Source organism: Schistocerca americana, chromosome 1, assembly GCF_021461395.2.
Source record: "Schistocerca americana isolate TAMUIC-IGC-003095 chromosome 1, iqSchAmer2.1, whole genome shotgun sequence".
Taxonomy (NCBI): Eukaryota; Metazoa; Arthropoda; class Insecta; order Orthoptera; family Acrididae; genus Schistocerca; species Schistocerca americana.
In genome coordinates, this window is record NC_060119.1 from 869,866,035 (window position 1) to 869,890,471 (window position 24,437).

The window sequence follows — 24,437 nt, forward strand, 5'->3', positions numbered from 1 at the left end:
TCACTCCTCCCTGCCTCCCCATCACTCTCCCTCACTCCTCCCTGCCTCCTGTCCGTCTCCCTCGCTCCCCGCCGCCTCCCCCCCCCCTGCGGGTTCGGGGGTTAGAATAGGCCCGCGGTATTCCTGCCTGTCGTAAGAGGCGGCTAAAAGGAGTCTCCAACGTTTCGGCCTTATGTGATGGTCCCCTCTCGGGTTTGACCTCCATCTTTCTAAATTTATCCGAAGAGCGAGCCAATTGGGGAAGGGCGCCTTACATGGTGCACTTTTTCCGTCGTGCAATTAGACCTTTAGCCGGATTTCTCGTCGTTGCAATGGTGTCCCGCTCGTTTTCGATCTCTTGGGCGAGGATACGTCCCTGTGTACGATTACCACGCTGCACTCTGCAGTGTTTCTTTTAACTGCGACGACGCCCTTGGACATTTTTGCACCTAAGATCCAGCACGGTAGCCAGTCCGTTGTGGTGGGGCCGCCATGTACCCTCTTGGTTGTAGCCCCCTGACAACACAGGGATCGCTCTACTGATGCCTGCGCCGTTAACTCCCCACGTATGCCAAGGAGTAGATGCCTATACTCCTGTGGTATTGGGACTCCCGGCAACGGCCATCCTGCCAGGTGGCCTTTGCTGTGGCTGGGTGGCGCTCGTGGGGAGGGCCCTTGGTCGGAGTAGGTGGCATCAGGGCGGATGACCCGCAATGAAGCGTGGTACATCATCTCTCGCTGGCGGCCAGCCGCCAGCAGTCTCTAAGCGTTCTCGGGCTCAATTTAATGCTCAGAAGTACGATCCGAAAACGTTCCCCTCCCTGGCCACGCCGTGGGAAGAGCGTAAGTCTCAGGATGGAGGTAACAGTTATTCGCCCCGATTCTTAGTTTGTACGAGAGCTGATGGGGAGTCTTTTCTCTCCACAAAGCCTCAGTTCTTCGTCGAGCATTTAGAGGACAAGTTTGGGGAGGTGGAGGGCTTGTCTAAAATGCGCTCTGGGTCAGTACTGATACAAACGGCATCCCCCGCCCAGTCCCGCAGGTTACTTGCTTGTGACAAGTTGGGGGATGTTAACGTTACTATTACACCACATAAGAGTTTAAATATGGTCCAGGGTGTTATTTTCCATAGGGATCTTCTTTTGCAGTCTGATGACGAGCTGCGCGCCAACTTAGAACGTAGAACGTAGAGGTGTTCACTTCGTCCGGCGCGTTCATCGGGGTCCGAGGGACAATCAGGTTGCTACCGGTGCCTTCATCTTGGCCTTCGAGGGTGATACGTTACCGGAAAAGGTCAAGGTGATGGTCTACCGATGTGACGTCAAGCCCTATATCCCTCCCCCGATGCGGTGCTTCAAGTGCTGGAAGTTCGGCCATATGTCTTCCTGCTGCACTTCCAGCCTCACATGTCGAGATTGCGGACGCCCATCTCATCCCGATACTCCATGTGCCCCGCCTCCCATCTGCGTCAACTGCGGGGAGCACCATTCACCTTGCTCGCCTGACTGCAAAGTCTTTCAGAATGAGCGCAAAATCATGGAATATAAGACCCTGGACCGGCTGACCTATACTGAGGCCAAAAGGAAATATGACAGACTCCATCCTGTGAGAATGACATCTTCTTATGCAGCTGCTACAACAACTTTGCTAACTCCATCAGTTTCGAGACTTCCAGCCAGCTCGATAAGCAGTAAGACTCCTCCTGCCCCCTTGCCCGTGGGGGGCTCTACCCAACCGGTTGCTCCTGCACCACCTACCTCAGGAGCAACCTCCTCCCACCCGTCGGGGACGTCCGTCCCCGCTTCTCAGCCGGAGAAGCGTCTAACTTCTTCGGCTACTCTCTCCCGTAAGAGTTGCCTTGGGACCCTCCCTTCCCAAGGTTCCACCAGCGGGAAGGATGACGGCCGCCAGTGGCATAAGTCCTCACCAGCGGCCGGGCGTAGGGCTTCACGAGCCTCCTCTGTCCCGGAGACTGAATCGGTGAAGCCTTCCCAGCCGGTGAAACCCAAGGTTCAGCGAGAGAAGTCCAAGAGAAAGACGTCTAAGGCCAAAGAACTTGCGGTGGCACCAACCCCACCGCACCTTTCGCGCTCTGCGTCTGAGGATGAAGTCGAGATTCTAGCGTCCGCTGAGGACCTTGATCTCGCTGGTCCCTCAGACGCCATGGATGCTTCTCGTACGGGTACTGAATCGGTGGCAGTGAGTGAACAAGCGGCGTAAATTGCCTTCCCAGTCCTTTCACGCCTTTCTCAGCCATGGACAATATCATCCTCCAGTGGAACTGCGGCGGTTTTTTCCACCATCTAGCTGAGCTCCAACAACTTATCAGCCTTCACCCTTTCTTCTGCATTGCTCTGCAGGAAACTTGGTTTCCAGCAATGCGAACCCCCGCTCTCCGTGGCTATCGGGGTTATTATAAGAACCGGGCAGTATATGAAAGGGTGTCGGGTGGCATCTGCCTCTATGTCCTTCACACTCTGCACAGCGAGTCTGTCCCTCTCCAAACACCTTTAGAGGCTGTCGCTGTTCGGGTGTGGACGCCACAGGCTGTTACCGTCTGCAGTCTTTACCTTCCACCGGATGGTGATGTCTCGCAGTATGTCCTGGCTGCGCTGATAGCCCAATTGCCGCCGCCTTTCTTGCTATTGGGCGACTTCAACGCCCATAACCCTCTGTGGGGTGGGTCAGTGGCAACAGGTCGAGGTGCCATCATTGAGCATTTATTGTCGCAGCTCGATCTCTCGATTTTAAATGATGGTGCCTTCACACACTTCAGTGTGGCGCATGGCACATACTCCGCCATTGACCTTTCAATCTGTAGCCCTAGCCTCTTACCGTCTGTCCAATGGAGTGTGCATGACGGCCTGTGTGGTAGTGACCACTGTCCGATCTTTCTGTCACTACCACAGCGTCACTCTTCTGGGCGCCCTGGCAGATGGGCTATGAATAAGGCTGACTGGGACTTGTTCTCCTCCACTGCCGCTCTTGAGCCTCTCTCTAATGACGACATTGATGCGGTGGTTCAATCGGTCAGTACCGGCATCGTTACTGCCGCCGAATCTGCCATTCCCCGCTCCTCTGGGTCCCCTCGGCGGCGGACTGTGCCTTGGTGGTCGCCTGAGGTCGCTGCAGCGATTACAGATGGCCGGCGGGCACTACAGCGTCACAAGCGACATCCCTGCATTGAACACCTGATCACCTTCAAACGGCTGCGTGCGCGGGCCCGCCGCCTTATCCGCCAAAGCAAGCAGGAGTGCTGGGAGCGGTATGTGTCCACCATTGGCCTCCATGTCACTCCATCACAGGTCTGGGCCAAGATTCGACGCGTCTACGGCTATTGGCCACCTGTCAGCGTCCCTGCGCTCTCACTGAATGGAGCAGTTTGTATTAACTCCGACGTCATTGCAAACCACTTAGCAGAGCATTTTGCTATGATTTCCGCTTCTGCGAATTACCCTAAGGCCTTCCGCTCCATTAAAGAGCGGATGGAACGTCGGAGCCTTTCGTTTCGCACCCACCATACAGAATCGTACAATGTTCCATTCAGTGAGTGGGAATTCCGCAGTGCACTTGCCGCTTGTCCCGATACCGCTCCTGGACCAGATAGCATCCACTGCCAGATGCTGAAACACCTCTCAGTGGACTGCCAGCGACGGCTCCTCGACCTTTAAAATCGTATTTGGGTCGAGGGTGAGTTTCTGTCGCAGTGGCGGGCAAGTATCGTTATCCCCATTCTGAAACCAGGCAAGAACCCTTTGGCGGTGGACAGCTACCGACCCATTAGCCTCACCAGCGTTCTTTGCAAGCTTCTCGAATGGATGGTGAGCCGGCGCTTGACTTGGGTACTGGAGTCTCGGGGCCTTCTGGCTCCATCTCAGGGTGGGTTCCGTAAAGGCCGCTCCGCCGCCGACAATCTGGTGAGCCTGGAGTCGGCCATCCGTACTGCCTTTGCCCGCCGTCAGCACCTGGTCGCTGTATTTTTCGACATGCGGAAGGCGTACAATACGACATGGCGTGATCACATCCTTTCTACGCTTCATGGATGGGGTCTACGGGGCCCTCTGCCGATCTTTATCAGAAATTTTCTGTCGTATCATACCTTCCGCGTGCAAGTCGCAGCCTCATATAGTTCCACCCACGTCCAGGAGAACGGTGTGCCACAGGGTTCTGTTTTAAGTGTCTGCCTGTTTTTAATAGCCATTAACGGGCTCGCTGCGGCCGTGGGAAATTCTGTCTCTGCTTCCCTGTATGCTGACAACTTCTGCCTTTATTACAGCTCTACTGGCATTGCAGCTGTTGAACGTCAGCTACAGGGTGCTATCCGCAAGGCGCAGTCTTGGGCTGTAGCTCATGGGTTCCAGTTTTCGGCAGCCAAGACCTGCGTAATGCGTTTCTGCCGGCGACGCACTGTCCACCCGGAGCCGCGGCTTTATCTTGCCGGCGACCTTCTTTCAGTGGTGGAATCACACAGGTTTTTGGGGGTGGTTTTCGATGCCCGGTTAACTTGGCTGCCTCATATCCGGCAGCTTAAACAGGCGTGTTGGCGGCATCTAAACGCTCTGAGATGCTTGAGCCACACCTGCTGGGGCGCCGACCGATTTACCCTGTTGCGGCTCTACCAGGCGTTAATCCAATCCCATCTGGATTATGGGAGCCTGGCTTATGGCTCAGCATCCCCCTCTGCGTTGCGGGTGCTGGACCCAATACTACACAGCGGGATCCGACTTGCCACTGGTGCCTTCCGCACCAGCCCTGTGGACAGTGTCCTTGTTGAGGCAGGTGTCCCTCCACTGCGGGTGCGACGCCAACAATTACTGGCTGCTTATGCTGCCCATGTTTTTAGCTTGCCCGGGCATCCAAATTACCATGTCCTGTTCCCGCAGTCGGTCGTCCATCTGCCGGACCGTCGGCCCCGGTCGGGTTGTCCGATCGCCGTACGCGTCAAGGAGCTTCTCTGCGGGCTTGGGTTTTTCCCTGTTCCACCCCCTTTCCAGGCGCCCCTGTGTACACCCCCGTGGTGTGTACCTCGCCCTTGCCTTCGGCTCGACTTGGCACAGGGCTCGAAGGACTCGGTCCCTCCAGAGGCCTTCCGCCGCCGCTTTTATTCCATCCTGGCCACGTATCAGGGCTCTGGAATTGTTTACACCGACGGTTCGATGGTTGCTGGTCGTGTCGGGTATGCGCTAACTCTAGGGGACCATTCCGAACAACGGTCCTTGGCGGCTGGCTGCAGCGTTTACACTGCTGAGCTAGTCGCCATCTTTCGAGCCCTAGAGTACATCCGCTCCTGTTCAGGTGAGTCCTTCGTGATCTGTAGCGATTCCCTGAGCGGTTTACGAGCTCTCGACCAGTGTTTTCCTCGTTCTCGTCTGGTGATGGCTATCCATGAGTCCCTGCATACTCTTGCGTGTTGCGGCCGCTCTGTGGTCTTTTTGTGGACCCCCGGTCATGTCGGTATCCCGGGCAATGAACATGTTGACCGCCTGGCGAAAGAGGCCACGTGTAAACCATCTCTGGATGTTAGCCTCCCAGAGACTGATTTGCGGGCAGTCCTCCGCCGAAAAGTTTTTGCGCTTTGGGACGCCGAATGGCGCGATCGGATCACACCCAATAAACTCCGTGCCATTAAGGAGACGATGACTGTGTGGCGGTCATCCATGCGAGCCAACCGCAGGGAATCAGTCGTCCTTTGTCGGCTCCGCATTGGCCACTCCCGGCTAACATACAGTTATTTACTGCGCCGGGAGGACCCTCCTGTATGTCGCTGCGGGGCGGCTTTGACAGTGGCCCACATTCTGTTGGCCTGCCCCCTTTTAGCTGTGGTCAGGCAGACATTTGCGCTGCCTGATACGCTCCCTGCCGTTTTATCTGATGACCCTGCTATGGCTGCCTTAGTTTTACGTTTTATTAGGGCAGGGAGTTTTTATTCTTTAATCTGAGTGTTTCTGTTTTATTTTATTGTTTTGTGTTGATTCTGGCCTTTGGCCTACGGTTTTAAACTAAGTTTTTAATGTGTTTTCGGTGGTTAGCTTTTCCATTTTTTTTGTTCCTATGGTCGGCCAACCACCGTCGCACTCCATGTGATTTTATTTCGTTTTGTCTGGTCCTTGTCTGTTTCTTTTGTTCTGTGTCGTCTGTCTCCTATTCTGTTGAACATTTTTTATTGTCTGTGGGTATTTTTTAGTATTTCGGAAAAAGGGACCGATGACCTCTGCAGTTTGGTCCCTTTAATCCTTAAACCAACCAACCAACCAACCAACCCCGCCGCCTCCCTCACTCCTCCCTGCCTCCCGTCCGTCTCCCTCGCTCCCCGTCCGTCTCCCTCGCTCCCCCCCCCCCCCCCGCCTCCCGTCCGTCTCCCTCGCTCCCCCCCCCCCCCGCCTCCCGTCCGTCTCGCTCCCCCCCCCCCCCGCCGCCTCCCGTCAGTCTCGCTCGCTCCCCGCCGCCTCCCGTCAGTCTCGCTCGCTCCCCGCCGCCTCCCGTCCGTCTCGCTCGCTCCCCGCCGCCTCCCGTCCGTCTCGCTCGCTCCCCGCCGCCTCCCGTCCGTCTCGCTCGCTCCCCGCCGCCTCCCGTCCGTCTCGCTCGCTCCCCGCCGCCTCCCGTCCGTCTCGCTCGCTCCCCGCCGCCTCCCGTCCGTCCGTCTCGCTCGCTCCCCGCCGCCTCCCGTCCGTCTCGCTCTGTGTCTGCTAACTCCATAAACCACAGTGTGGGGCATGGTGGAGGGTACCTTGAACCACTAGTACTCATTTCCTTTCCAGGTTCACTTGCAAATATACCTCCACATGAGTGCTAATTTTTCCTATCTTGTGACAGTGGAATTGTTCTGCAGTCAGCTTCAAATGTCGGTTCCCTAAATTTTCTCAGTACTGCTTTGTGTAAAAGACCATGTGACCTAACACTGATATTTATAATAAGACTATTTTACTAGGCAGTCACTGTGTTTACTCATAAGCAGTATGCTTAGTCTAGATTAATTAATAATTGCTTGATCAGGGTTTAAGTTTATTTAGTCCAAAATATTTTTTTCTGATAATGCTCCACAGCGTTCACAAGTTTAAAGGGTGACGTTTTCCAAGTGCTGTGATAAGCTACTGTTGAAATAGTATCATTGATCAACTAATTTTAATTGATGAAACAGTGGCATGTGGTGTGATCAGAGGCTGCATGTCTCAGTGCAGTCAACAGCAATCTGGTCAGTATTCTAACATGAGCATAGAATACTGAGTGGAATCCTGCCTGATTGGTCCTTAATGATTTCAATGTATTACCAATGTGAGATCCGCTATTGGTCATTTTAATGGTAGGAGCTTTCTGAAAAAGCGTTAAGTCTACTCATTCTTTATATTTTTCCTTTCTTCCTTTGTTCATTTGTTTATTATAAGTATGTGATATATTTTAATGATATTCATAACATAAGATTGAAAATGTTACATTGTCTATGGTATGATTTTTGTAGCACTCAGACAGCACATTGCATCTCTATCAGCGGAGGGAAGTCCAGGTCCGAAACGAGGTCGCCGATTAAGCAGGGCTGGGTCAGTTGACACACTATCTCCCTGTGAGAGCATTGCATCAGATGATCTCATGCTGGACTATGAACAGAGTGAAGGGAGCATGTTTGACTGTACAGCAGAAAGGTAGAATATGTTTCTTGTACACAAAACACAATTTGTTTTTGCAATTCGTTTCTGCACTTACTCAACAGTTGGATAATTTCTTATTGTGATGTTATGCTTACACTCTCTTTCTAGCCGGCTTGATGGATCACTGGGTGGTCTCCAGTCCACTGGTGATAATGTGCATGGGGATTCTGAGGCGGACTCCTGCAAGTTAAACTCTATTGGGGAATGGTCATCTGTGCTTAGAGCCAGCATGAAGGAGGCTGCGTGAGTACACACTTTGTTCTTCCTACTTCAAGAATTATTGTGTAATAGTCCACCTGCTTATCTGAGTGGTAACGTGTTGGCCTACCATGCAGTGGGCCTGGGTTTGATTCCCTGCCAGGTTGGAGATTTTCTGTGCCTTTGAACTGGGTGTTGCATCATCATTTCTGACATGCAAGTCGCCCAATCTGGCATCATCTGAAATAAGACTTGCAACCAGTGGTGTACATGTCCCGCTTTTAACCCGCCCATGATTGCCCAGTGGCCAGGCGGGCAGGCCGCCGCGTGTTGTCAACAGAACGGGCAGGCTGCTTCACTCCCAGCCAAGCCAAGCAACACCCAACCCGGGCAGGCTGCGGGAAATTTGCTTGCCTGCCCATATTACTGCTGAGCTGCGCTTCGCACCGTTTAGTCTGCGCTCGTCATTGTCGTATTATGAACGTTAATTAAAAGGTTTTATTTTACCTGAGCACCAAAAGCCAAACCCCAATATATACCTTACCTTGCTTGCGCGCGGGGGTGTGTGTGTGTGTGTGTGTGTGTGTGTGTGTGTGTGTACACACACACACCCGGCCCCTAAGGTAAGTCTTTCCGCTCCCGGGATTGGAATGACTCCTTACCCTCTCCCTTAAAACCAACTTCCTTTCGTCTTTCCCTCTCCTTCCCTCTTTCCTGACGAAGCAACCGTTTGTTGCGAAAGCTAGAATTTTGTGTGTATGTTTGTGTTTGTTTGTGTGTCTATCGACCTGCCAGCGCTTTATATATATAAAATCATGTCAAAAAATATTGGGGTTTATTTGTACATTCTTCCTTTCTACATCTACATCTACATTTATACTCCGCAAGCCACCCAACGGTGTGTGGCGGAGGGCACTTTACATGCCACTGTCATTACCTCCCTTTCCTGTTCCAGTCGCGTATGGTTCGCGGGAAGAACGACTGTCTGAAAGCCTCCGTGCGCGCTCTAATCTCTCTAATTTTACATTCGTGATCTCCTCGGGAGGTATAAGTAGGGGGAAGCAATATATTCGATACCTCATCCAGAAACGCACCCTCTCGAAACCTGGAGAGCGAGCTACACCGCGATGCAGAGCGCCTCTCTTGCAGAGTCTGCCACTTGAGTTTGTTAAACATCTCCGTAACGCTATCACGGTTACCAAATAACCCTGTGGCGAAACGCGCCGCTCTTCTTTGGATCTTCTCTATCTCCTCCGTCAGACCGATCTGGTACGGATCCCACACTGATGAGCAATACTCAAGTATAGGTCGAACGAGTGTTTTGTAAGCCACCTCCTTTGTTGATGAACTACATTTTCTAAGCACTCTCCCAGTGAATCTCAACCTGGTACCCGCCTTACCAACAATTAATTTTATATGATCATTCCACTTCAAATCGTTCCGCACGCATACTCCCAGATATTTTACAGAAGTAACTGCTACCAGTGTTTGTTCCGCTATCATATAATCATACAATAAAGGATCCTTCTTTCTATGTATTCGCAATACATTACATTTGTCTATGTTAAGGGTCAGTTGCCACTCCCTGCACCAAGTGCCTATCCGCTGCAGATCTTCCCGCATTTCGCTACAATTTTCTAATGCTGCAACTTCTCTGTACACTACAGCATCATCCGCGAAAAGCCGCATGGAACTTCCGACACTATCTACTACGCTTTTACGCGTATATTTCAGGCTTATTATCGGTATAAAGAAAAATGAATTGCCAAATGTGTTAAGCGTAAAACTGTAGAACTGCTGGACCAATTCGGCTATTTTCTTTCCTTTCCTTTCTTTCTTTTTTTTTTTTTAATTCGTAATTCTCAGGACAAGGTTTTTACTAAATAAAATCTTTGGAAAATCGACCGAAAAATTGGAAAATCGACCGAAAAATTGGAAAATTTGAGAAAAACTTAAAGTGCGTTTTCATTGTGTCCGTGTGTGTGTGTTGCATACAATCTTGATGAAATTTTGCACACTATACCTTGAAACCAAGAAGAAGGTCACAGTCTACATAAAATTTCGTAGGGTGCATGGTAGAGGTTACTCTACCTAACGGAATTAGGCAAATTGTACATTTTTATTCCAATCTTGATGAAATTTGGCACACTTGATATTCAGAGCAGAATGAAGGGCGCTGTTTGCCTAAAATTCTGAATGGTGCATGGCGGAGGGTACTTTACTTACACACTTCCTCACCAACCTACAGTATTATTCCGATCTTGAAGAAATTTTGCACACTTGAGCATCAAGAGGAACATCACTGTCTACATAATATTTCAGACAGTGCATGGAATAGAGTACCTTACAAAAGTTTTTGACATCGTTTGCGGATTACCATGAAATCCTTCTCCCTCTGTACTGCTAAATGGTCTCAGGTCCTTAGCACACATTTTGACCACTAAATCTATGTCCTCTTTCAAGATATTTACGGAGTGAGGGAACTGCTTGTCAAATTTGCACACATGCCGTAACATACTCGAGATTCCCGAATAAGTACTTAAGATCTTTTTACATAGTTTACATAGTTTGCATTGAGACACACCTACCGATTTATTTGAAGCGGCCTCATAAACACACGAAAACGTTTCCCATGCAACACTTGTGCTCTGTTTTGTTACCAGCATGTATTCGCCAGTTGTCAATTTTTTTTTCAGTGTCACTAAAGTTCGACCTATTCATTGTGCTGCCCCTACCGTTGCGATAAATGAACTGCGGGCTAACTACCTGGGTACTCTAGTCACGGTAGCTTAACAGTGCAACCTGTTGTCAGGCGCAGCAAGCTGAGCGGGTCCTGTGAAGCTTGGCGGGCCTGCGGGAACCCAGGTAGCCCGGGCTTTCGCGAGCGCCAGTCAGCGGCATTAAGCAGGCTGCAAGGGGAATTTGTACACCTCTACTTGCAACCCGGCGGCTGAACTTCCCCAATTGGAGCCTCCTAGCCATCAATTCCAAATGATTATTTCATATCATTGTGTAATAAAGACAATATCTTCAAATTTCTGTTAATGTTGTTACTGCAGAAAGTTTTAAAGCGCAACACAAATTATCCATCTAGTACTAAGTCGTGGTAGCTTAGGATAATGTAATATATGTCGTGGTGATTAACAAAATTGCTTCAGTTCATGAGCAATTAAGGTGGTAATGATATTTTGTTTCTGCTCTCTTATGACAGTTGTAAAGATATATGTTTCATGAGAACAGCAAGTGTTGATATCAAAGAGAATTGAGTTGCCTAGAAACTGCACGTACTGTGACAGTTCAACAGCAGTCCAAAGGATATTGTATGGTATTTTATGTTAACCGGGGCCTAGAAATGATGGAGACATTCTGTCCCTGCCGCAGCCGCAGTGGTCGACAACCCCACGACGACTACCGCAGTCCACTTCACCCCTCTGCCGCCCCACACCGAACCACTCTTTCAGGGTTATTGTGCGGTTCGGCCCCAGTGGACCCCCCCCCCCCCCCTTTTCCCTCCCCAGGGATCGTCTCACACCAGACGAGTGTAATCCCTGTGTCTGCATGGCAGAGTAATGGTGGTGTATGCATACGTGGAGAACTTCTTTGCGCAGCAATCACCGACAAAGTGTAGCTGAGGCGGAATAAGGGGAACCAGTCCGCATTTGCCGAGGCAGATGGAAAACTGCCTAAAAACCATCCACAGACTGGCTGCCTCACCGGACCTCGACCCAAGTCCACCGGGCAGATTCGTGCCGGGAACAAGGCACTACTTCCCACTCTGGAAAGCCATGTGTTAGACCAAACGGCTAACTGGGCAGGCGTCCAAAGAATATACTACAGAAATCTAGATGTAATGACAGATGGAGAAACACGTTCACCAGAATAGTTAATTCTGTAGGTTTCATTAATATGGTGAGAGAGATTAAAAAGTAAATGTGTTATATGAATGCTGAATAAGGAAAAAGGTAGATATGGATGCTTGCAGCTCTGTTCTCCTACCTGTTACTCACGTGTCCTAAAATTTTTCAGGAAAAATTTCACGGTCAGTAATACCTTTTTGATAGGCCTAATTCATTCAGTAGGCTAATCATAAGATAAAATGCCCAGGAATGTGGAGAGAGTCAAAGTGTAATTATAAATGAAAAACCCAAAACTGTGGATGTTCTGCAGTAAAATATCCACAAGTTTGTTAAACCAAGTAGCTGTACATTGCTGAACAAAAAGCTTGCATTAAATTGATATAAAATATTTGTACATACTTAGATGAAATGTAAAATTTGCAGAAAAGCTGCTGCTTTGAAAGGTGGTGTGCTTTCTCCATTGTAATAGATAGCTGTTATTTGTTTCCTACATCTAACTTAGTATCTACCTGAGCTCATTGATACTTTCTACCTAACAAAAATTATCTACATGTCATATCAATATAGACTTATTTACAATGCACTTATTGTATAACTAACAGGAATCCTGAATCCACGAATCTAGATAATATTTTGTTTCTGGAAGACTGGTTGAAAAGGTATGTTCTTAATTTTCCTTCAAATTTAGAAGTGTTTCTATATTTTGCCTTTTCATTTCTGCACCAGATTATGGAATACCAATGTGAACCCTAGACAAGGATTCATTCGACATTGACATTATTTTGTTGTCAGTTCATTATCAAGTTTTTGTTGGCAGTAAACATTCTAGTTTTTGAAGTAAAGTTATTGATATCATTCAGGCTGCGTGCAATTTTTACTTCACGTAACTGCATCATCCACACCTACTGCCACATCCACATCCCCGTCTGTACTCCACAAGCCAGATAGAAGTGTGTATCTAGTGTTTGTGCTTGCTTGAACTTTTTGGTGCAGGTAGTTCCATAAAGCTCCAGCAGATGACTGTGTAGTTGCTTCGCATGCAGGGTATAACTTCATTTGTCTTCTCTCCCACTCATTTGAGCATCCAGTGCTTGAATGGCCTGACCTTCCACTCTGGGAAGGGGGAAAATCCACTTCAAATTTCACACTATAAAAACACTTAGAGGTATAAGGGGTTTATTATAATTAGTGGTGTAAACACACAGAGTTAAAAGTATGTGATGCTAGAAAGTCCCAGTAGACATAGATCCACAAACAAACCGTTTGCAAGATAATTGCAACTTTATTGAGTTACCAGCCACCACTGGCTTGATTCTGTGTAAACATCTTCAGACAGGAAAAGGTAACAGTACTGTACAGCATTAAGAAAAGTTATTAGAGATACTTGGTAGAAATGCAGGGGTTTTGAATGAACATGAGAACAGTTACCTGACTATACTTGTAGTTAAGAGAGCTGTTCAAAGTGTCATCCTTGTGCCCAGAGCAAACCTCTACCTGTCACCACAATGAGGGTTGAATCATTTCAGATATCCCTGGATTGTTTTGAAATTCTGGAGAAGCATTGACAAGTCTTTGCTCCATTTTTCCAACCTTGTTAAATGGAGTGGTTTACACTACATCTTAAGGTGCCCAAACAAAGAAATCCATAGGGTTATCAGATCAGGTGATCTTGGAGGTCAGGGTACAGGTTCTCCTCATCCAGCCCATCTTTGGGCATATCAGTGCGATAGATGTCTTCGCACCACAGCAACAAAATGTCTTGGTTCACCGTCATGCATATACCACGTCCTCTGCCATAGTGCTAAGGGAACCTCAAGCATTTCTGCTAGATGACACCACAGAAAACAACGATAATTTTGTTCATTGGATTTGTTTGGTAATATGTGCAGCCCAATAAGATGATCACATAGTACTCCTAACCACATACTCTAAGCGAAACTTCGCTGATGTGTAGGCTCGTGCACACCAAAAGGGTTGGAGCCCAGGTGTCTCGAAACATGAGAATTGTGATAATTAAACACACCATCATTTGTGAACTGTGCTTCATCTGCGTAGAAAATGTTATTTTCAAGTACTGTCAGTTGGAGGGTTGCCTACAGCTTGTTTCATCTGTTGACAGAAAGTTAGTCTAAGACCAAAGTCCGCTTCTCTAAGACTCTGAACTCATTGGAGGTAGTACAGGCATATTTCATTGTGATGCATTATTCTCCAAATACTACTGTGGTTTATTCGAGGAATGTGTGTGATAAGTCTCTTTATTGAGATTCCTGGAAAGTGTTAGATTGTTTGCAGCACCACATCTGCAAGCAAGGTGTAATTGGTATCAGCATACTTACTCATGCAGCATGTGCAAAGCTCCCAGTTTCTCGGAGGTATTGATGCACCCTTGTAAACAATATACTTTTGGGGTGTCCTGGGGCAGATTATGCTTCTTGGTACAAGCATGCAGCTTCCTGTTCACTCCCTTCAACCCTGTCATACATGAAATGCTTATATGTACACTCCCTATTTTTGTAGTGTTCCACTTTGCCACCAACATTCGTACAACACAACTGACGCACCACAAAAGGTTGACATATGGTATCATGTGTATGGTACTGTCATATCCATTCTGTTTGAACTCCTCATCTCAAAAATGTAAACGAAGACCATGCCACGGACTGACATGCAATGTTTGCAAACAGCCACATCAATAGTGGCTGGTGACCATAAACTCACAGTTACCTTGCAAGTTAATTATCATACATCCCATATAAGACTATGCAACATCATTTCATGAACATAAGTTTTCACAAAAATTGCTTTCCTTGTGGAAAAGGAAGCTGCTAATTTACATTTTGCATGCTTTTTTGTGCCACAGGATTTTGCAATTGATTTTGAAGAAAATATATGGTTAAAAATTGTGATTTTCACATGTAATAGTGTGAAAGCTTAAATTTTTAATAAACTATATACCTCTTCATAATTCGCAACAATCATTTTGAAATGATGCTTATTGTCAAGTACATGCATTTGATTTACGTATCTTGTATTGAAAAAGTATGACAGCATGCAGTTTACCTATTGCTACATCTTAGGCCACTCATTACTGAGAGTTTAATACAGCTAAAAATATAAATTTGTTTCTGAAATGATATTGAAACTGGTATCTGTCTTCTTTCACAAGGTAATGCAACTCACTAAACAGTGCCAATGTCGTTACCGCAAAGCAATGAAGTTTGCACGGTTGGCGTTGTGTCGAACACTGCAGGAGGGAAAAATAAAGCTTTTGTGATAAGTGCAGCCCTAGTATCATGATTAAAATCATCCATGTCCAGAGAACTCCAAATGGATGTGACTGATTTCACTGGAGAATCATCTCCTGTGGTCTTACACTAGCCCACATGTTATACCATAAAAACACTCTAAACCCAGACCAAACAGTACTGACCGACCGCCGTGCCATCCTCAGCCTATAGGCGTCAATAGATGCAGTTACAGAGTGGATTGTAGTCAGCACACTGCTCTCCCAGCCATTGTAGTAATCGTGAGTGTAGCTGCTACTTTTCAGTCAAGTAGCTCCTCAATTGGCCTCACTAGTGCTGAGTGCACCCCGCATGCCAACAGCACTTAGCAGCCTGGGTGGTCACCCATCCAAGTGTGAGCCAAGCCCGACAGCACTTAATTTCGATGATCTGACTGGAATTGGTGTTACTACAACAGCAAGGCCATTGACCTGTTATATCATAAGAGCACTTAATTGTGTCCCTTTCTTATGGCGTTGTAAAAATAGATCTACGTAAGCTCTTTCTGCCTCTGCCTTACATGGATGTTGTAGACTATTCCATGTCGCTAACTGGTAAGCTATTTGACAAAGTGTGAAGCCATAAAATTTCTCTTGTATGTGAAGTAGATAAGACACAAGCTGCTTTTTCAGTTTGGAACATAACAGAAATTTTCTCCAAATTTTTCATGAAATTAATTTGAAGCAGAAACTTCAGCATTGGTGACTGCTTGTAACGTCAAGTGTAGTGTGTTACGTATTTTAGCAGCTTTCAGTGTCCATATAGCTTTATTTCTGAATGCACAAATTACCTTGTTCATATTTGTTTCATTCCATTTCTTTTGGTTTCCTTCCCCTTGTTCTCGGTATTCTAGAAGCACAGGCTAGCTATACTTCCAAAATAATACAAAATCTGCCTGTGGTCCAGATTTAGATCACATGTAATAGCCCAAATTTAGATCATTACAATAACATAATTTTAGGTTAATTACAAAAGAATAAAAAATAGTAGCTACTAAAACTAAAGATACTCTAAAAGCTAAGCTTATTCTTAACATTACACGCTAGAGAGAAGACTATTAATAAACACAGAAACTGTATGAGAAATTACTGAAAACACAGCTGAAAAAGTTTTAAGATAATTGAAATTAAATTTATGTGGGCTGCAATCGCATGCACCAAAAGAGCTGACATGACTGTTGTTGATGACTTTTGCCTCCTGGTCACAAGAAACAAAACAACATTTGCAATCATAAATTTTTTCATAAAAATAAGATGTTTTCAGACATTCTCATTTTCATTATTTGATTCTATGGTTTGCTGCTCAAAGTGGTTTTTGGATAAGGTATTTTCAACAGTTTCACGTGATTCCATGTCCTACTCACAAAACCAGTCATGGTTGATGATCACCGAACCCCCTGCCATGTTTCTCTTTTGAGACATACACTTGGCCAGACATTGAAGTCAGTGTGATTCAAAACTGTCCAACTAAATGACATTGCTCCATAGTCAATGTTTTACGGCTTTGGCACCATGTTTTCCTGTTATGGGCGTATGCATCACTGATGAGTGTTTTTGGAATTTCAGTTTGTCCTGTTATTTGTGGTTTATGGAGCTACCTACATGTGTTTCGGTGCACATAGGGTTCATGAATGTGACATTCAATTTTGCAGTGACTTTTCTAGCTGTTGCTTTCTTATTCTCTGTCACAATCATATTCACCGACCATCTGTCAGGATCACTTAACAAACACTTTCATCCATGTTGGGACTTAGTGGATCATGTTTTTCCCTTTCGTTGTATGCAGTATTCATATTTGATACGGTGCCTCTTGAAACTCCAAACACTTTAGCTCCCTTTGTTACGGAAAAACCCACCATAAGAGCACCAACAATTTGCTCACATTCGAATACATTAAGCCCCAACATAATGAAATCACAATTACACGGAACACTCTTCTGACCATGACTGCCCCTTGCAATGCATTGAGTGATTGCACAGGTGCCGTTCGTGGTCAGCACAACCTGCAAACTTGGCTAGCATCTGCTTTTATGTTCAATCATGCATTTCTCATGCTGTTTCCAAATTTTTGTTCACTCCTTGTGTTGTTGTTGTTGTTGTTGTTGTTGTTGTTGTTGTTGTCTTCAGTCGTGAGACTGGTTTGATGCAGCTCTCCATGCTACTCTATCCTGTGCAAGCTTCATCATCTCCCAGTACCTACTGCAACCTACATCCTTCTGAATCTGCTAAGTGTATTCATCTCTTGGTCTCCCTCTACGATTTTTACCCTCCACACTGCCCTCCAATACTAAATTGGTGATCCCTTGATGCCTCAGAACATGTCCTACCAACTGATCCCTTCTTCTAGTCAAGTTGTGCCACAAACTTCTCTTCTCCCCAATCCTATTCAATACCTCCTCATTAGTATGTGATCTACCCAACTAATCTTCAGCATTCTTCTGTAGCACCACATTTCGAAAGCTTCTATTCTCTTCTTGTCTAAACTATTTATCGTCCATGTTTCACTTCCATACATGGCTACGCTCCATACAAATACTTTCAGAAACGACTTCCTGACACTTAAATCTATACTCGATGTTAACAAATTTCTCTTCTTCAGAAACGCTTTCCTTGCCATTGCCAGTCTACATTTTATATCCTCTCTACTTCGACCGTCATCAGTTGTTTTGCTCCCCAAATAGCAAAACTCCTTTACTGCTTTAAGTGTGTCATTTCCTAATCTAATTCCCTCAGCATCACCCGACTTAATTCGACTACATTCCATTATCCTCGTTTTGCTTTTGTTGATGTTCATCTTATATCCTCCTTTCAAGACACTGTCCATTCGATTCAACTGCTCTTCCAAGTCCTTTGCTGTCTCTGACAGAATTACAATGTCATCAGCATACCTCAAACTTTTTATTTCTTCTCCATGGATTTTAATACCTGCTCTGAATTTTTCTTTTGTTTCCTTTACTGCTTGCTCAATACATAGATTGAATTACATCGGGGAGGGGCTACTACCCTGTCTCACTCCCTTCCCAACCACTGCTTCCCTTTCATGTCCCTCGACTCTTATAACTGCCATCTGGTTTCTGTACAAATTGTAAATAGCCTTTCGCTCCCTGTATTTTACCCCTGCCACCTTCAGAATTTGAAAGAGAATATTCCAGTCAACATTGTCAAAAGCATTTCTCTAAGTCTACAAATGCTAGGAATGTAGGTTTGCCTTTCCTTAATCTATTTTCTAAGTTAAGTTGTAGGGTAAGTATTGCCTCACATGTTCCAATATTTCTACGGAATCCAAACTGATCTTCCCCGAGGTCGGCTTCTACTAGTTTTTCCATTCGTCTGTACAGAATTCGCGTTAGTATTTTGCAGCCGTGACTTATTAAACTGATAGTTCGGTAATTTTCACAACTGTCAACACATGCTTTCTTTAGGATTGGAAGTATTATATTCTTCTTGAAGTCTGAGGGTATTTCGCCTGTCTCGTACATCTTGCTCACCAGGTGGTATAGTTTTGTCATGACTGGCTCTCCCAAGGCTGTCAGTAGTTCTAATGGAATGTTGTCTACTCCGGGGGCCTTGTTTCGACTCAGGTCTTTCAGTACTCTGTCAAACTCTTCACGCAGTATCATATCTCCCATTTCATCTTCATCTACATCGTCTTCCATTTCCATGATATTGTCCTCAAGAACATCGCCCCTGTATAGACCCTCTATATATTTCTTCCACCTTTCTGCTTTCCCTTCTTTGCTTAGAACTGGGTTTCCATCTGAGCTCTTGATATTCATGCAAGTGGTCCTCTTTTCTCCAAAGGTCTCTCTAACTTTCCTGTAGGCAGTATCTATCTTACCTCTCGTGAGATAAGCCTCTTCATCCTTACATTTGTCCTCTAGCCATCCCTGCTTAGCCATTTTGCACTTCCTGTCGATATCATTTTTGGCTGCTTCATTTACTGCATTTTTATATTTTCTCCTTTCATCAGTTAAATTCAATATTTCTTCTGTTACTCAAGGATTTCTACTAGGCCTTGTCGTTTTACCTACTTGATCCTCTGCTGCCTTCACTATTTCATATCTCAAAGCTACCCATTATTCTTCTACTGTATTTCTTTCCCCCATTCCTATCAATTGTTCCCTTATGCTCTCCCTGAAACTCTGTACAACCTCTGGTTTAGTCAGTTTATCCAGGTCCCATCTCCGTAAATTCCCACCTTTTTGCAGTTTCTTCAGTTTTAATTTACAGTTCATAACCAATAGATTGTGGTCAAAGTCCACATCTGCCCCTGGAAACATCTTAAAATTTAAAACCTGGTTCCTAAATCTGTCTTACCATTATATAATCTATCTGAAACCTGTCATCATCTCCAGGCTTCTTCCGTGTATACTACCCTCTTTTATGATTCTTGAAGCAAGTGTTAGCTATGATTAAGTTGTGCTCTGTGCAAAATTCTACCAGGCGGCTTCCTATTTCATTCGTTAAACCCATTCCATATTCACCTACTACGTTTTCTTCTCTCCCTTTTCCTAGTACCAAATTCGAGTCACCCATGACTATAAAATTGTCGTCTCCCTTCACTATCTGGATAATTTCTTTTATTTCATCCTACATTTCTTCAATTTCTTCGTCATCTGCAGAGCTAGTTGGTATATAAACTAGTACTACTGTAGTAGGCATGGGCTTCGTGTCTATCTTGGCCACTATGCTATTGTAGTAGCTTACCCGCACTCCTATTTTTTTTATTCATTATGAAACCTACTCCTGCATTACCCCTATTTGATTTTGTATTTATAACCCTGTAATCGCCTGATCAAAAGTCTTGTTCCTCCTACCACCGAACTTCACTAATTCCTACTATATCTAACTTTAACGTATCTATTTCCATTTTTAAATTTTCTAACCTACCTGCCCGATTAAGGGATCTGACATACCACACTCCGATCCTTAGAATGCCAGTTTTCTTTCTCCTGATAACGACATCCTCTTGAGTAGTCCCCACCCGGAGATCCGAATGGGGGACTATTTTACCTCCGGAATATTTTACTCAAGAGGACACCATAATCATTTATGCAGTAAAGCTGCATGCCGTCGGGGAAAAATTACACCTGTAGTTTCCCCTTGCTTTCAGCCGTTCGCAGTATCAGCACAGCAAGGCCGTTCTGGTTAGTGTTACAAGGCCAAATCAGTCAGTCATCCAGACTGTTGCCTCTGCAACTACTGAAAAGGCTGCTGCCCCTCTTCAGGAACCACGCGCTTGTCAGGCCTCTCAACAGATACCCCTCCATTCTGGTTGCACCTATGGTATGGCTATCTGTATCACTGAGGCACTCAAGCCTCCCCACCAACGGCAAAGTCCACGGTTCATTACCTCTCTCATTTCTAGTTTCTGATAGATATCAACTCTCTTTATAGAAACATCCCCCAGGCTGTGGCTAAACCATGTATCTGCAATATCCTTTCTTCCAAGATTGCTAGTTCTGCAAGCTTCTGTGAAGTTTGAAAGGTAGGAGACGAGGTACTGGCGGAATTAAAGCTATGAGGACGGGGTGTGAGTCACGCTTGGGTAGCTCAGTTGGTAGAGCACTTGCCCGCTATAGGCAAAGGTCCCGATTTAGAGTCTCAGTCCGGCACACAGTTTTAATCTGCCACGAAGTTTCAACTCTCATTATGGTTACTGCAATTTCTCACAGCTTTTTTTTTCCTCTGCCAGTTCCAGGTTTCCAGCTAGCTTCTGTTCCCCCGTCAACTTCTGTCATAAGCAATTTTCTCCTTGCTTGTTCAGCTGTCTGAGGAACAGCTCTTTCCCCATCCTGTTTAAGCACAGTTTTCCTGTTGCAGTTGATAATTCTTGCTTTCGCTCATGACCTCCCAACTGCAGCATCTCATCTCCTCCCCAAATTCCTATCCGAGATACAATTAATACCACTCCTATTATGAATTGTGATAAATACTGTTGTTAAACAATAGCACCTAAGCTTTCCACTCAACATCAAAAATTATGAACGAAGAATTGGTGGCAAAATACGTACATACCTGAGAGTGCGTAAATTACACAAAAAGTTAAAGTTCAATAAGGTTAGTTACTTGTAAACAAATGTTAACTATGTATGATGCCCTCTTCCTGCTCTTTGTGTACATTTTCGGGGATAGTATGACAGATTGATTTGTTAATTAATTTTAAAGGAAATTACAGTATTAATCCTATACAATAAGTTTTTACAGGATTGGTACCTCACAAACGTAGACCTAGTTCACATCTAATAAAATTTCAAATAATTTGAGATATTTCAATACACTCTAACACTGTATATTCAATGTAGAATATATTCAGTTACATGACCTCATTGAATACGTTATATTTGCTCATTACCAATACATTTCCATAGTAAGAGGAGAGAATTAGTATGTTGCAACAGTTACCCATTAAACTAATAACTGCATATGGATCCATGGCCAAGTGCAAATCTTAAGACTGGATGCCACATCAGCAACTCAAGTGTCCATAATTTACCTCATTTTTCCATACAGGGAAAGGGATCTGCAATTGAATGTAGAGTCTGAAGAGCGTTTTGTTATGGGTGATTCCTCACTTCATTTAGAGGTGGAAGTTATGTTAAAGGCAGACGGAAAATTTCTGTGATCTGTGTGGGATTCGATCTCCTGACCTTTCGGTTCCAGGCACGTGCTTTCCCACTAGACCACAAGGCTCCGTGTGCATTGAAACAGCATGTAATTATATAGTATGATGATTGCATTTGTTGATTATAATACAATCTTAAGGTGTTCAAGCTATATATATATAATCTTTGAAGCTTTAATGGTGTGTGTGTGTGTGCGTGTGCGTGTGTGTGTGTGTGTGTGTGTGTGTGTGTGTGTGTGTGTTTTGCAACTTCAGTAAAATCAAGAAAATAATTTTGCATGCTAAAAATAGCAAGATTTAATGTATTATTCTCTAGGATATATATTCATGTACGTGTGAAGTAACTGCAGAAAGCAATTTACTCTTGAGTGCATTGGGCACGAAAACTCATCTTTGACACACTGACTGTCAGAATAACTTGATGATAGTGCTGAAGTTTCCAACTGGGTGATTTGTTATCACTCAGTCTTTTCCTGCCCAGTACTCATTAAACTATGTTCACATTGTTAAGCCAAAACGTTATGACCACTGTATACTGTGAGGTTGGATGCCGCCTGGTGAGGTTGCGGCCATGTGACACACTATGAAAAGTATGTAAATGCAGCCACCCTAGTGAAGATATTTGTTGCAAATGGGGAAATCCACTGAGATAAGCAACTTTATCAAAGGACGTAATGTTATTATGAAAAGCCTGTGAACGAGTATCTGGTATGGCGAAGCAGGTCAAATGTTATCCTACTGTCAAGTGTATCTACAGAAAAGAGTTAGGACAGTGAAACTACCACTAGGCACTAAATGGTTGAAAATTCATGACTCTTTACAGAACATGGGGCTTTGAGGCTTGTCTGCTCTGTAAAGTAGGATAGATGATGATCTCTGCTGGAAGACCACGCTGCTGGTAACACACACGAACTATTTCGGAGTACACTGTTCACTGTACATTGTTGAACATGGAACTCAGCAGCGGACCAACCTTCCATGTTCACATGTTGTCCCAGCAACATCGTCAATTAAGATTGCAGTGGGCACGGGACCATTTGGATTAGACCTTTGATCAATGGAATTGTCTCAGCTGTTTGGGTGAATTACATTTTTGCTACACTAGGGCACTGGTCGTCCCCACAAATGCCACGATAGAGATGACTGGCAGTTTGAAACGTGCAGTACGCCACAGACACAGACTGGCAGTCGCAGTATTGTGCTGCTGGAGACAGTCTCCTGCACTTGTGTGGGACCTTTGATAGTAATCGAAGACACGCTGATGTCTAAGAACCACCTGCATTCCTTCATGCTTAATGTCTTCCCCGATGGTGATGTCATCTTTCAACTGTATAATTGTCCACATCTCGGAGCCAGAAATGTGCTACCTTAGTTTGAGGAGCAGTATAGTGAACTCCAGTTGATGTCTCGATGACCAAATTCGTCTGTAAATCCAACAGAACCCATTTGGGTCACTAACGGGCGCAGTCACTGCTTACACAAATCAGTGGCCCTTTATTTATGCAAATTACATGACCTGTGCGCAGCCATGCCACATACGTCCACAAACCTACCAACAAATTGTTGGACCTGTGATTCACAGAATCGGTGACGTGTTTTATTCCAAAGGTGGACAAACAAGCTATTAAGTGTGTAGTCATAATGTTTTGACTCATCAGTATATGTACGAAGGTTTGACCAGAAAGTAATGTCACCAGTTCTATTCTAATGCTCCTGTTGGTCAGAGTGGTCTATCTGCCCAAGCTAGTTGGAGGATGTTCTAGCTTCCCTACATGAACAATGTTAGTTTCCTGTGAGGCCACGGAGAGTCAGGACGTGTCCTCTATATGTGAACCTCTTATTGGGGTCTGGTTTCAGGCCATGCGCAAAGTTCAGTTGAATTACAGTACATAATCAAATTTTGCATGAAAGTTGAAAGTTGATAAATACATTGCCAAAATGTTTACAATGATTGACTAGGCATTCGGAAGTGTATGTTGCCGAAACAGCATGTGTTTGTGTGCAAGTCCTTTTTGAAAGGCAAGGAGACGTCGACGACAAAACTTACTCTGGATGCCCTTCGACATCAGAAGATGACTCGTATGTGCAACATCTGGGGATGGATGATTGATTATCTGATAGCTCAGCCTCTTAATACACCAAAAATCACTATCCTTGAGATTGTAACTGGACAATAACAGATGAAGGAAGTATACAAAACTTGGTCAATAATTTTGACCGCTGACCAAAAGTCCGACGGAGCACTTGCTTGTGAAGATATCTTAGAGTTCTGTAACCCTCTTATGGTCCTGACTGTGCTCCAGTAGATTCCCCCCCCCCCCCCCCCCCTCGAAACACCCTTGAAAGGACACCGATTAGAGACCATGGACAACGTGAAAACTGCTGTTACGCACACCCTAAAACACGTTCCATCCCAGGCCCTCCAGGGCGCATACGATGCCTGGAAATATTTCTGGCTAAAATGTAATTGATGCAGGTCAATAAATATTGTCTATTACCACTGGGAATCAGGGTATCCTTACATGGCGTGCCCTTTGTTTGCATGATATTTTTACACACTATTCACCGTAGCAGTTCTGTTCTGCTAAGAGTCTGTAGTTCACATTAATCACTGGCAGCATCTTTATGATTGTACTACTTAGCAAAGAAACCAGTGTAACAGTATACGGAGTTTACTGGATAGTTCAAGAGGTGATAGTATGTACAGTTTTTAGTGTGTGTGAAGCCACATTTACTTGAAGTTAATGTATATTGAGTTCAGATTTCCATACAGATGGCAAGTGCTGAGGACCATTTATCAGAATCAAACAAAATAGGATTGTCTGACCGACTGACTGACAGTCTGTGGTATT

General features: G+C 45.3%; 1 protein-coding gene across 6 annotated transcripts in view; it reads left to right on the plus strand.

Moving 5' to 3' along the window:
- The window catches only part of LOC124613943, a 596,835-nt gene that overhangs the window by 343,613 nt on the left and 228,785 nt on the right, over positions 1-24,437 (plus strand). For all 6 annotated transcript variants that reach the window (XM_047142701.1, XM_047142711.1, XM_047142747.1 and 3 more), the window contains 2 exons: positions 7,436-7,616; positions 7,731-7,865. In XM_047142701.1, the coding sequence (XP_046998657.1) occupies positions 7,436-7,616; positions 7,731-7,865 (316 nt within the window). The remainder of the gene's footprint in view (positions 1-7,435; positions 7,617-7,730; positions 7,866-24,437) is intronic.